General features: G+C 38.6%; 1 protein-coding gene and 1 pseudogene across 1 annotated transcript in view; both read left to right on the top strand.

The window, feature by feature from the left end:
• The first annotated feature begins 1,312 nt into the window (after window positions 1-1,312).
• The window catches only part of LOC139950970 (alkaline phosphatase, tissue-nonspecific isozyme-like), a 52,924-nt gene continuing 39,574 nt past the window's right edge, over window positions 1,313-14,662 (top strand). Inside the window, exons 1-2 of the mRNA XM_071949799.1 lie at window positions 1,313-1,345; window positions 2,806-2,980. Of these exons, the coding sequence (XP_071805900.1) occupies window positions 1,313-1,345; window positions 2,806-2,980 (208 nt within the window). The remainder of the gene's footprint in view (window positions 1,346-2,805; window positions 2,981-14,662) is intronic.
• On the top strand, window positions 3,518-7,465 carry LOC139950903 (uncharacterized; annotated as a pseudogene).

The following is a 14,662-nucleotide window of genomic DNA, read 5'->3' as shown; positions in this document are numbered from 1 at the left end:
TTTTCTCAGAGTCTACTACCACCGAAACGCACAAATGCTTTTGGGAAACAAGAATATTCAATGGAGCAAAAACAATCAATACAAACCACAAAAATAAAAAAACAATCAAATGAACTTTTGGATGAGATTGAAGTCATTTTGATTGTTTTAAAAAACACTTATGGCAGGATTCCGCCTTGGACCGGTGTCTCATGGAAATCTGTCCCCGGAGATTCTGTCCCTATTTTGGGCAACTTCTTTGACATAAAGGACTCGTTCATATATTGAAAATCTCAAAATTGTCAAAATGTGCTTAAAGGCAGTGTACACTATTGGTTAATTACTCTAATTAGCATAAAACCTTACTAGGTAACAAATAATGGGGAGCTGTTGGCAGTATGAAAGACTGTGAGAAACGACTCCCTCTGAAGAGACGTAGTTTTCGAGAAAGAAGTAATTTTCCACGAATTTGATTTCGAGACCTCAGAATTAGATTTTGAAGTTTCGAAATCAAGCATCTGAAAGCACACAACTTCGTGTGACAAGGGTGTTTTTTCTCTCATTATTATCTCGCAATTATTATCTATGCACATTCAATCGTTACGCGGGGAGGGGGGGGGGGTAGGGATGGGAGGGGAGGCGTTGGTGAATCCATTATGACGAATCAAGCCGTTATCACAGATTTAAACATCTTTTTTTCTGGAGGGCTTTCGTAACTATTAGTTTTTCGAGGTGATTTTTTTTTTAAACAAATCTTATTACAACTCCTCATACAATTATGCTGAAAAACCGTTACAGCAACACAAAGTATAAAATTGACCGACATAGTTTACCACATTAGTAAAATGCAGAGTTAACCTCGGCACAATACTTTGAAGGAGTCCCATTTTTTGTAAAACTTCACAGTAGATTAATTGGTATTAAAAAACACAGATGTGAAGTTGATGATATAGTACAAGTACCGATATAGATAATGGCCATTTGAAATATGAAATTAAAGTTCAAGAACCGATAATTTATTTCCAAGGTTCAAAAGCCAAAGAATGATGAAATGATAAGTTATTGTTGTTCTATAGTTATGAAGTTTGTAATTCAAACTGACTATGACCTCAGTCGGATACAAACAGTGACGATTGGTATACACTGTTTCATTACCTCTGATTTTGTTACTTTGATTTCAACATGTTGGATTTAAGATGGTTAATTTGGATCTATATGCTGACTGCAGGAGGCAATGTGGTGCTACCACAAAGTAAGTAGGCATATAGTGGTTCTCGCTTGAATAGAGTAGAGCCCCATTTGACTTTTCAACGGATCAAAGTTGAATATGATAATGTATGCAGACTTAGTGATCACATTGTTTCACGTGAGATCTGGTTGTACGAGAGCTCTGTTGTTTTGCGTGTTGTTATCACGTGAATAGAACCCGAGTTTTTGACGCAATGTGCCCTGTTCCATTGTCTTTTATTGATAGTTTAACGACGTACGAACACAACAAATATTACAGACGATTATTTTTTCTCGAAAAACACAGAAGATGATGGTCGAGAAAGAATACCTAAGCTGTTAAAATGTCATGTTTACAACTTTTTTTCCTGGGAAATCCTGTCTAAACTCGCTTTGAAACGCAAGTTCATACTATGACCCTCCGTGTTGCGTACGCTCGCGTCGAATGCACACAAAACAGTCGCGTATCAGTAGCACTTAAGTCTAGGCGGTACGCGTCATCAGCACCCGGCGCAAAACACGCACCGACGCGCCTTTTGGTCGGAAAGTGTGTGACGAACATATTTTTTTATAAAATTCTTCTACTTTCATCGTTTTGGAGAAAGTTCAGAAAGAGGAGGAGAAACAGCAAACAACTAACGGCAGAAAAGGTATCTAGCTAATGATCTTACATTGTTTCTTAGACTTTGGTGATTTGTTTACCCTAAAAACACACATTTTCTGTCGTCATCTCTTCACTCGCCCATTGCTTTACACGTGTTTTCGCTAGCGTTTTCACAGATTTTGCCCACGGTTTGGGGTATAGTCTGGTGCCGTCACAATTACGGTATCTGGACGTTGATTTCCATAGGTGCTGTCCGTCTATAGGTTCTTTATGTCTGTGGGTAAAATCCATTGTACTCGATCATGTGCGCACGCTCAAAACTAATTCAAAGTAAACTATAGACCTTTTCGCAAATATTATTGCGCAAGCGCAGACTGTTGAATGGGGTGCATTGTGGGATAGATATGGATCAAATTTGGATACCAGCTAGACCACAATGCACTTAATTCCAAGCTTTACGCGCGCGCCCCAATATTTGCGAAAAGGTCTATGGACATTTACCACAGACATTATGTCTGTGACATTTACCTGGTAAGTCTGCTGCCACCTAGCGTCCCAAAGTCTCCCATTATAGAACTTGTAACAGTATGGGGAGGTCGCAGACAGGTAGACTGGGCCCCTGTCTTAATACGCAAGGATAAATACAGGTCCCAGCTTCACAGATCCAGTGATTCAATTGGATACAATGACATTGGATAAACGTGCACCCAATTATGCCCAAACAGTTCACGCTCTACTCTCAAGTCCGCAATAGAGTTTGACTGCGTATCTCTATGATGTGAAATGACCGAGGTCAAAGGTGAATCTACACGCCGGTTTTGAAGCAGGGGTCGTTTTCACAAAGAGTTAGGACTAGTCCTAACTTAGGACTAGTCCTAGGAGATATACAAATTGCATGGATAGTCCTAAGTTAGGACGAGTAGCGCACCACGTGGTCAAAAGTACGTCGCATAAAATCAGTTTGTGACTATTTCCTGTCCTATTTCATTTTTTAGACCTACAATACCGACAGCCAAGTACCGGACTCGGCTGGTACGGCCACTGCTTATTTTAGTGGTGTTAAAACCAAGACAGCAGTGCTAGGGCTAGACGATTCTGCTATTAAAGGAGATTGCAAATCTAGTCTCAATGCTAATGTGGAGTCTGTTATGATATCTGCTCAAAAGTCAGGTAAGTTTACACGTCAAGTTATTCATATAATGTTATAACTTTTATTGGTTTGTTGTCGAGTGTTTTTTAAAATGATTTGAATTTTGTGTCCTAAAAGGCACTGGACACTACTGGTAATTGTCAAAGACCAGTCTTCTCACATGATGTATCTCAAGATATGCGTACAATAACAAACTTGTGAAAATTTGAACTCAATTGGTTGTCGAAGTTGCGTGATAAAAATGGAAGAAAAATCACCCTTGTCACACGAAGTTGTGAGCTTTCAGATGCTTGATTTCGGGACCTCAAAATATAATTATAAGGTCTCGAATCAAATTCGTGGAAAATTACTTCTTTCTCGAAAACTACGTAACTTCAGAGGGAGCCGACGTTTCTCACAATGTTTTATACTCTCAACAGATCTCCATTGCTTGTTACCAAGTCAGTTTTTATGCTAACAATTATGCCTTTAACATTTCATTGACCGAATATAATAGACTGTCAATTAATTATTCAGGTTTTTCACTGCTTTTGTATTCTTTCTAAAGGCAAGGTAACATGATTCGTCAGCACTGCCCGTGTGACACACGCTACCCCTGCCGCACTTTACGCACATTCGCCCCATCGAGACTGGGAGTGTGACTCTGATATACCGCAGAAGGAAACTGACATCGGTTGCATTGACATCGCTCAGCAACTCATAACACTCGGACAGGATGCACAGGTACAATCTGCAACATTGACACAAACCAGTGTTTGCGTTCACTTTTCTGAATGTACCGTTTGATTATTCGATACCCTCACCAATATCATGGGTTATTTTGGTTTTTGAATCAGAGTATCTCACAAACTGACCGGCAATGAAACAGGTAGCTGGAAGCATTCGATAGTTATTCAATTTAAACAGTTAATAATTTTTTAGAATTTTTTTGAAGCGTGCTCACAATGTCATTATTTCAAAAGTGGTAATGAATCTGAAATAAAAGATTCGTTTTTACAAATCCAAAATTATGTATGATGTATACTTTACATATAATTTAGTACTAGTAGTTACGTTTTACTCCTAAGCTAGGAGCTTTGTAAATTATATGTAAGTATCATCATACATAATTTTGGATTTGTAAAAACGATCATGATCTTCAACAATCCAGACGAACTTATTTATAGGCAGTGGACACTATTGGTTATTACTCAAAATAATTATTAGCATACCTTACTTGGTAACGAGTAATGAGGAGAGGTTGATAGTATACAACATTGTGAGAAACGGCTCTCTCTGAAGTAACGTAGTTTTCGAGAAAGAAGTAGTTTTCCACGAATTTGATTTCGAGACCTCATAATTAGATTTTGAGGGCCCCAAATTAAGCATCTGAAAGCGCACAATTTCGTGTGACAAGGGAGTTTTTTCTCTCATTATTATCTCGCAACTTCGCCGACAAATTGAGCTCATTAATTTGCATAGGTTTGTTATTTTATGCATAATGTTGATATACACCAAGTGAGAAGACTGGTCTTTGACAATTACCAATATAGTCCAGTGTCTTTAATGGTCATTAATCTATTCACCTTTAATTATTTTTGTCTGTTTATGTTCTTTTAAAATTTTGTGTTCTTGTAGAAGTATCTCTCATCAAAATAGTTTCACTTGACCAAACCTTGACTTTTTAGATGTTTGTTATAGTTCCACAGCCTTTAATTTTCTTTCGGTCACATGAAGCTCTTGCTATATACTACGAATTTTAACAATCAAGCAAGGATTTGTTTCACTAATTGTTTTACAATATTATATTGTGTTTAAGACGAATGGCAAGCAGAAAGCCAAGACAAACAGCAAGTACATGTGGAATTTGGAACAATTTACAGACGTCAATCCACTTGAAACTGACAACCTTTTAGGTGAGTTGTTGCTTCATGTACCAATTTGAACAAGTACGAACAATCGTCTGTATGGCACAGCCAACCAAAACATGTCGTTCGGAACATGATTGTGCCTACAACCTTTGCGCCGCATGAATCTTGGGCTAAATGTTCATGTTAATAGGTCTAGGATGTGGGCTTATAGAGGGTTTCATTTTGGTATCGAAGGTTGTGTCACTTATTTGGCACGGGATTTAGACTAGGTGCCGTAATTGATCTTGAATTCAAGCATCTGAAAGCACACAACTTCGTGTGACAAGGGTGTTTGTTCTTTCATTATTATCTCGCAAGTTCGAAGACCAATTGAGCTCAAATTTTGTTAAGACTAGTCTTAGACAGTTACCAAAGGTCTAGTGTCTTTAAGTGTTCGTTTACGAGAAGACCATGCAAAATCTTCAAAAATCGACAAGGTGGGGGGTCAGCGATTTAAACTCAAATCTTGGCTATTTGATCCCCACCTGGGACCATAACACCTGGTGGAGCAGCTCGCTCAAAAAACTTACAGTGGCCAAGTACGGGCACCAACTAGTTTCAGCGCAAAATTGACACTTCCGGGGAGTTTATTTGTAGTGTTTCTGGCGTACTGTTAGAGCCCCGTTAATTCCATTAAACTGTATCAATTTTTGTCGACATATACATCAAAAGAAAGAGCTCATCGTCCTCTTCACGATGAAATAATACAAAAATGTGTGAAAATTTTCACTTTAGATATCTAAACATTAGGAAAACACTTGACAGTTCTACTAAGGAAATAAGCCATCTACGCAGTTAACCATAACTTAATTAGTGCAGGGCTGAGTGTCAACAAACTTGGTGGAAGTACAGTTTAGATATCCAACTACAATAATAAAAAATAAAAACATTGCCAGCTCTTCTTGATTTTGATTGCCAAGGGTCAACAAAGATGGAAAAGTTCATCTGTATCAAACCTACATACAGTCCTGAGTAAAGTATTGCTTGCCTTTAATTTACGTCTGGAATAGGATGTTATATAACATTAAACAAATACATCAACAAAGATGATACATAAGTTTTTGCAAGTTTTGTGTATTAGGGTGGATAGGAGAGTTTTGTTTGCAGCAACGACCGTGATAATGGAAGTGGAACGTCCAGAACCGCCCACCCAGTTAGCGCGAAGTACCGCAAGAGGGCGCCCACATTGCATTGCAACCCCCCCCCCCCCCAATCGCGAGCGATGTCAACATGTCAGCCATGGATATGGCGGCTGTATCGCTGCAGTGTGATTTTTATAATCTTGAGCTTGCAAAGACATCGAGTGTGGTGTATATCCCTCTTATCCGCGAGAGAGCAATACCGTGCATCTTCGTCAATGCACAAAAAACATACGGAGCCATTTGCAGAAGTGGAAAGTTGCTGCACATGATGTGAATGTCGAGTGGAAGTTGATCCTCCTGCGATGTGGGTTATTCGACGTTGATGCTTACAACAGTGATAAGACGATATGCCCGGCACATCGGTACAAGTTAGGGTTGAGTTGGACATCAACAAGGAAATGCTGTCATCCACTCCATGAAGGGAAAGGCAAACCATGTCGTGGTGCGAATAAAACAACTAGTCGTGAGGTGGGATAACCTTCCGCACGTCGCCACCAAGTTATCCGCCGTTAATTAACTCCAAAACCACATAATTTGTTTCTTACCTGAGAAGAAGGGTTACCGCATATATACATCAACAGTTTGTAAACAATGGTCAAAATTGGGCCGTTTTTGACTTCCAGTGACATCGAACTCCGCCATGTTTATGCTGTTTGTGTGTGTGAGTGTTGTTATAACGGGTTCTCCGTTACTTTATTGTTCGGATTCCGCAAACAGGACAAAGGCTACAACGGATTTGACGATACAAAATACAATAATTACAGATGATTTATTATATACCTGTGCTCAGCTCACAGGAGCCATCTTGTCAACACCGTGTATTCAATCCCACATAGTATTTGGCATTCATGGTGCGCCTAATGGGCAAGTACCTCTCAATAGTAAAGTATGAATACAAAGTGTCCGCTACAGAATTGTAAACACGCTTCTTCATAAGCACATACTTGTTTCATCCTTGCTTTATGCAGCATACAGTATCTCACTGGATTTATTCAATTTCTCAAATTTTCAGCAATTGTGCGAGTCTTCATCAACTGATGACAATGTTACACATGATCTAGGTGCATTTGACTCTTCTTGGGCTCCAACCCCCCGACCAAAGAATGTGGAGTTGCAATCCCTGAACACTTTCCTTATCCAGAGTGGAAGGTCTCCTGTTGATGGACAGCTTCGTCGACCATTAGAAGAAGCATCTGATAGTACCATCCGTTATTATAGAAGAAAGGCAAAGGAAGCTTTTGGTTTAGTTCTCAATTGTTTGGCACCTGGTCAAGAAGATGGGCTTATGAAGATCACAGTTGGTGAAAAAGCTGCTGACTTATCACAAAGTGATCAAGATGTTGACAGCAGTACCAGCTCTCTAGTTGTGTGCTATCAAGCTGCAGACAACTGGTGTACCAAACGACAGATTTTATCAATATTGGCCCACAACATGACAGAAATTACATTGTTACTTTGCACGTCAGTGGGCTGAAAAGATTGGCAAGATGCAAGCTGGCCCTTCTTGTTCCAGTACAGGTGTTGAGACTGTCAGTTCTGGAGCAGCTTCGGCCTCTATGTCCCAGGCAATCCTTCCTGGCTGGGCTCGCAAGATTTCCAAGGCAAGGAAGAGGTTTTCACAGCAAGTGAAGGATTTTTTGCTTGCTCAGTTCATGATTGGCGCCAATACAGGAAAAAAGGAAAACCCAGAAACTGTGTACCGGCGATTGAAAAGTCACTTTCACAGAGATGACTGGTTGACTACCCAACAGATAGCCAGCTATTTTTCACGTCTTGCTCTCCTACAAAAATCTGGGACACTGCCATCAAAGAGCTGGTCTGATGTGCAAAATAATGCTGTAGAATTGGTAGAAAGACAGGTTCCCGTGGATGCTGTACAGAACCAGTGTGAGCTTTGAGGCATTTAAATGCATGATGCCATCGGACGCTTATCAAGTGTTCGTTTTTGATTAAACAGTCAGTACTACTCGTCCATTTTTTATTTTTTTTTAATCTCAAAATGTTGATGTTCTCAAACTACACCTAGCCAATTAGCTTTCCAATTGTCTCGTTACCATCAGGGCTGATTTTCACACCCAAAAAAATCCATTACTCAATGGCCAGTACTGCTTTCAACTGTGATGCCGTTTGAGTATTATCTATGGTGTAATACTTGTACCACTCTATCTTGACTGTATACATTTACATGTAGTCAGGGAATACCACACACAGGTAGTGTGAAGGTAAAAACTAAAACATATTGAACTGTTGCACTCATGATGTCAATAAATAAAACCATTGACACTTATTGTGTTATTCTCTAAACTATAATAAAGTCCTGGTGTGTTTATTTTGTTATCTAATGTTTTCTAATTAACTTATTCTGAAGAGGATATTGGCTTTGCAGTACTGCAAATGCCTGACAAGGACCAAATAACTGGCACTGGTAGCTACTTATGTGATCATACAAATCAGAAAGGGTGAAAGGCTTGGAGGAGGGGGCTATAATTAAAATATAAATTAGGATTTGAGTATGACAAACTAAACAAAACATTTAATTATAAGGTCAGTGTCTGAATCCTGAGGAAATTGGTCATGTTTACCAAAAATACTTAATTAAAGATTCAGGGACCAACATAATTGTTTCATGTAGGGTGATGAGAGGTTTGCTTCATGTCCAATGCATCGAGACTACCGTTGAAAACGAGGCAATCGCAAATCACAAGAGGTACCAGTTTTGAACGATGCAATGCCAAACCGCCATTATAAGGCAAAAACAGGCACCTGCCATTTCAAACAAAAAACTGCTGGCAAATATTTTATTGATGCTACCTAAGGACCATAATAAGACCTCTCTTTCACCTGAATGTCATTGCTCACAGACCTGCACTAGTGACTCTACAGCGACTCAAAGATGTGACGCAATTTTGGGGGTACCCTTAAATGAAGAGTTACTGTTGCCTCTTAAGAGTCTTGGTTTTCCAAAATTTTGAGTTCGTGGTTTAGGTCAGGATACTAACCAAAGACCCTGCAATACTCATGGCTCTACTGTATTCCACCTTTCAGCAGCAAGCGTTTAAACTTTTGTAGTCAAAAATCATCAACAACGCATTTTTGTCACTAAAAAACACATTTTTTGCTATTTTTTCTGTTAGGGAGGTCGGATTGGCCAAATATTGTGCACAGCCTCAAGGCTACCTATGACCCACCTACGACCAAAATTTCAGCCAAATCCGTTGACCCCCACCTTATCACGGACTGCATGGTCCTCTCATGGACAGGCTCTTAACACGTTTTATATTCCAGCAAACCTAAAAGTATTGGTTGTACATCATTACATTACTTTGTTTGCACTCAGTTATTTGTTATATCACAATAATATTACGTGTCCGTCTTAATAGGGAGCAGTCATAGGGAGGGAGGAAACCTTTGACTATCTGATTTATTCATGGAAAAGTGAAAAGGCGTAGGTCTGAACTTTATAACTATAGCCAGGACGATTTAAAATTGAAACTTTTATTTGACAGTTGTATTAACTTTGCTTACCTTTCAGGTTTGTTTGAGCCCAGTCATATGCAATTTGAAGGTAACCGAATGAATGACGTAGGGGGTGAGCCCTCATTGTCTGAGATGGTAGAAAAGGCCATTGAGATACTTCAGAAGGACAAAGACGGGTTCTTCCTTATGGTTGAGGGTAAGTTATTATTACAACATACAGGTTTCTGGTTTTTGTAGAGTGTTGGTTAATTGGTTTCATGAGCCCTAGCCTTGTCAAAGCCTCTATACAAAGCACCGGCCCGCTCTGAACTCACGAACTGCATATAGATACTATACCGCACGGTACATAACAGTACTTGATACCGAGTCTAGTTGCAGCCTCGTTGTATGAGGTACGACAACCTCGAAAAACCATGCTTCGACCCCACGGTATTAAGTACTGTTATATACCGTGCAGTATAGTAACTATGCAGTTCTTGAATTCATAGTAGCGAGCCGGTGCTTGCGTAAAAGACCTTGAACAAGACTACATGAGCCCTTTGCGTCATTGCTGCTGTTTCACTAGAGGTTATCGTTATAGGCCCTACCTCTTATCTTTGAGGCTTAGAAAATCATTGACAATCTGAAACCTCGTTATATGGAGTATTTACATTGTCTCTTTGATGCCATTGTCCAGTCACAGATTGTATGTATTTCCATTGTTGATAACAAGACCATGCAGGTTGGCATGGACGGCCGAATAATATAGCAAGCATGCAACCGACCTACTAGATGTTGTCACCAAAGTAGACTTTTCTGCAAACTTGTAATTTGGTTGTAAAAAAAAACATTTTTAAAAACTAGGGCCATCGTTTGTTATCTTTGTATTCCTAGTTTTCGAATCTTGGTTGACAAAAACTCCGTCTATGATGTTGCTTTATCACGGTGTGGCCGTCTTGATTTTACTCCATTCAAACTCATTGTAACAAAACTGAGGCTGGACGAAATAATAGTCTGGTGCTATGTTTGCGCAATGAATATAAGCATTCATTACTGTTATGGAAACAGGGAACACGACCAAGATGGTGACAGCGTGAACATTCTTCACGAACAAGACACACTACCAGATTTTTCATAAAATGTCAATAATTCAAACACAAATAAATCATACTATCTTGAATTGATACACGAAGGTGGCCGAATTGACCATGCGCATCATGACGGGTTAGCCTACCACGCCCTGCATGATACCATTGCAATGGATAAGGCTGTAGCCAAGGCGATGTCAATGACCAATGAAATGGAGACTTTATTTATTGTAACTGCCGACCATAGCCATGTACTCTCTATAGGAGAAGTAGCTGATCGTGGTAGTCCAATACTCGGCAGAGGAGGTAAGTTTCATCCACAAATATAACTTTAAAGGCAGTGGACACTATGACTTCTAACAAGCTTAAGCTCAATGAAAATAAAACTGAGTTAATTGTGCTTGGTACTCCCCATAACCTTAATAAACTGCCGAAGATATCTTTGCATATGGGTGATACATCGATTGACCCTACTGATTCTGTCAGCAACTTAGGAATAAAATTTGATTCTCATAATATGACAATGATCAAGCAAGTTTCCAGCCTCTGCCAATCAATACATTTTCAATTACGTAACTTAAGGAGAATCAAACGGTACCTGGATAAGGATACTCTCCACCATGTTGTCAGAGCTTTAGTCCTCTCTCATATTGACTATGGCAATCTCCTTTTATTTGGTGCAACATCATATGAATTGGACAGAGTTCAAAGACTACAAACTAGTGCAGCTCGTTTAGTTTGTTCCACACCCTTGAGAGAACATATTATTACCCCGTCACTTATAGGGAACTTCATTGGCTACCAATTAGAGAACGAATCCATTTTAAGATTGCTCTTCTCGTTTTTATGCTTTAACAAAACTACACCTCATTATTACCACTTAACTGTCACATTACACTCCTCCACGATTTCTTCGATCAATCGCTTGAATGTTCCCCGAGCAAACAAAGTTCTAGGGCAGAAGGCTTCCAGTGTGGCTGGGCCCATGATTTGGAACAATCTCCCAACTGCCATTAGGGAATCTAATACTCTGTCTGCTTTTCGTAAAGTCCTTAAGACTCACCTTTTTCCAAGTTAATTTCTTTCTAGTGCGCTATGATCTTGATGGAATAGCGCCTTATAAATATTAATTGTTATGTTATGTTATTGTTATTGGTAATTACTCAAAATAATTGTTAACATAAAACCTTACTTGGTAACGAGTAATGGAGAGCTGTTGATAGTATAAAACATTGTGAGAAACGGCTCCCTCTCAAGTAACGTAGTTTTCGAGAAAGAAGTAATTTTTCACGAATTTGATTTCGAGACCTCAGACTTAGAGTTTGATGTATCGAAATCAAGCATCTAAAAGCACACAACTTCGTGTGACAAGGGTGTTTTTTCTTTCATTATTATCTCGTAACTTCGACGTTTGATATTTTATTGTCTTTGACAATTACCAACAGTGCCAGTGTCTTTGAACAATTAAAAGCTATATCTTTCAAAATATCATTTGTATGCAAAATAGTATACGATGTGTTTAAAAAGAGACTGTTTCTAACTATTATTATTTATTTACTTCCCTTTTTTCAAAGGGCTATATCTCTCGACAAATCCAATTGTTTGTAGACTGCAGCTTGATTATGTTTAGAAACAAAAAGTAAACTCCGTTAAGTTACCCGAATGCAGACTGAATTCTGACCAGTAAGTAATGTTAACAAGTTGTGCAAGCTTCTCAGTTTTCTATAAGTGAATGGTGATTCATCGTCAAACCATTCATATTTAAATTCCAATTACAACAAAATGGTTTTGCATAAACGTCAACGTCTGATGAATGACGGTTTGCCATTTACAACACTCTCATATGCAAACGGCCCTGGAGGAATTGAGGAGTTAAACAGCTTCAAAAGTACTGGTTCGAGACGGAATCTGACGGATACCAACACAGGCAAAGCTTCAATTGATTACTTTGAGTATTGGTTTATACCACTTAGGTACACCACTCAGTAAAATTAAATCCGAGTATAAATGCAGACTTTTTGAAATATTTTAAGTCTTAAACATATAACTTGGCAAAGTTACAGGGAAGTTTTGCAACCACGATGTTGCCAAGGGAAAGTGCCCCTTTGCCATTTCTTAGAGTTAATCATTAACTTGTGTAAACAATTATTTTACTATTGTGACAACAAAAAGTTATCATAATTTTAATGTGATAAACATTGTTTTATTATTTTGTTTGTGCAGAGGCTGCCGATTTTCACCATCCAGCGCTTGTCCCAATTGATTCAGAGACTCATGGTGGAGAGGACGTCACTATTTACGCCAATGGACCAATGTCGCATCTTTTTCACGGGGTACATGAACAGCACTACATTGCCCACGTGGTCAGATATGCTTCCGGGTTAAACTGCCACAATAGGGCGCCCTCTACTGGACCAAATTCCAATTTGACTTTACTGTTGTTTTCTTTCGTACGGAAGTTTATAGATTGAAAAATAAATTCAATGAATGTATTTTGTCCAGTTTATAGCAAAGACAGCCAATATTATAGTTTAATAGTGTTTGCAAACAGTAAAACAAACAACCAAAAACATGACATCTGTTAACCTTTTTTACAGCCGCTTAAATCAGACCGACTTTTTCCAGTAATATCACTTTTGAATAATACAGATACAAAAAAAGAAAATAACGCCAATAACAAAAAAAGAAAATAACTGGATACATTTTAGTTTAATGTTTGATGAAAACAAATCCCAAAAATCAAATTACTTGGACATTTATGAACCTGCGATATTCTTTTTTGTAACAATTTTTTTTGTTCTACTCTTTTAGGATCTATATTTTCATGGTCAATATTCAGATAACTTAATTTTAGTCATGAAGCTATACAAAAAACATGATTTTGTTAAGTAAACGTACTTTTAAACGTCATTTGTGTCCCTTTTTATTTCTACATAGCGCGAAGTATCGCTGATTTGTATTCCTCGCTGTTTTGTCGTTCGGTACACCCCTACGGACAATATGGTATATTCGGAAACCTTTGACCCTCGCCTTTCCTAATATTACAGGAGATTAAAGCCATGGTTAAAACTAAGGCTGCACAATTGTTAGACCAACAGAGGGCGTTATTTATAATACTCGGATGTTATAGACCTTATCGCAAATACCAATGCGCAAGCGCAGACTGTTGAATAAGGTGCATTGTGGGATATATATGAATCAAATTTGTAATCAGCTAGACCACAATGCACCTAATTCCAAGCTTTACGCGCGCGCCCCAGTATTTGCGAAAAGGTCTATTGTGAGCTTAGTGTGTGTGTTCGACCCCCCCCCCCCCCAGTTTGTAAATATTATTTCAAATGTGACGTCAAGATCACATGGGGCTCCCGAGGGTGATCAACAATTTCCCTCCAAAAGACCGTGTAAGTCTCACGATGATAAGGTCACCACTGAGCTTCCGGGCACCACAGAGCCATCAGCTGGGGGAGATTAACGTGCGTGCAATTGTAGTGTGATTTTGTTCCTGCCTGATCACTTTTTGTCAATCCAAAAAACATATTTATCGAATGATTACATTTACATTTACCAATCACTAAAATCTGTAGACTTAAACAAATTAAAAGGAAGAAGTAATGCGCCACCATCCGGCTCGAAGTGCCCGATTGGTAAGCAAAGTGAATGTGTTGACTACACTAGCACACTGAAGTTAGTTTTGTTTAAATAAACATAACATTTTCATTTTATTCGAGCAAAAAAATTCACCTAATTGTTTCTATGACACATCATTGCCCCCTTGGCTCGAAACTCCAACGGCAGTTTCGCTTTTTATCATTGAACAGACATTTATTAAATTTTAAATTAAATTGTTACCTCAAACGAGGTCAAATTAAAAGAAAATTCATTGTCAATATTAATGTATTTTGTCAGAACAGACTAATTTGCAAGCACATAAAGCAACATAAGGCCAGTTGTGTATTGCTTTTTACACGAACGTTTTACTATACTACTCAAGTCAAGCTTTAACAACTTTTTTTCAACAAACTGAGGATTTTAGTTTGAAGACACCTTTTCTGGGGTACGTTACACCAAACCATAAGTTAATGGCTAAATTCTGTTGTTTTGAAGCATTTTCTAATACCTTTCTAAAT

The sequence above is a fragment of the Asterias amurensis genome, chromosome 18 (assembly GCF_032118995.1).
Source record: "Asterias amurensis chromosome 18, ASM3211899v1".
Classification (NCBI taxonomy): Eukaryota; Metazoa; Echinodermata; class Asteroidea; order Forcipulatida; family Asteriidae; genus Asterias; species Asterias amurensis.
Note: the sequence above shows the minus strand (reverse complement) of the source record. Positions and strands in the feature narration are given on the sequence as shown.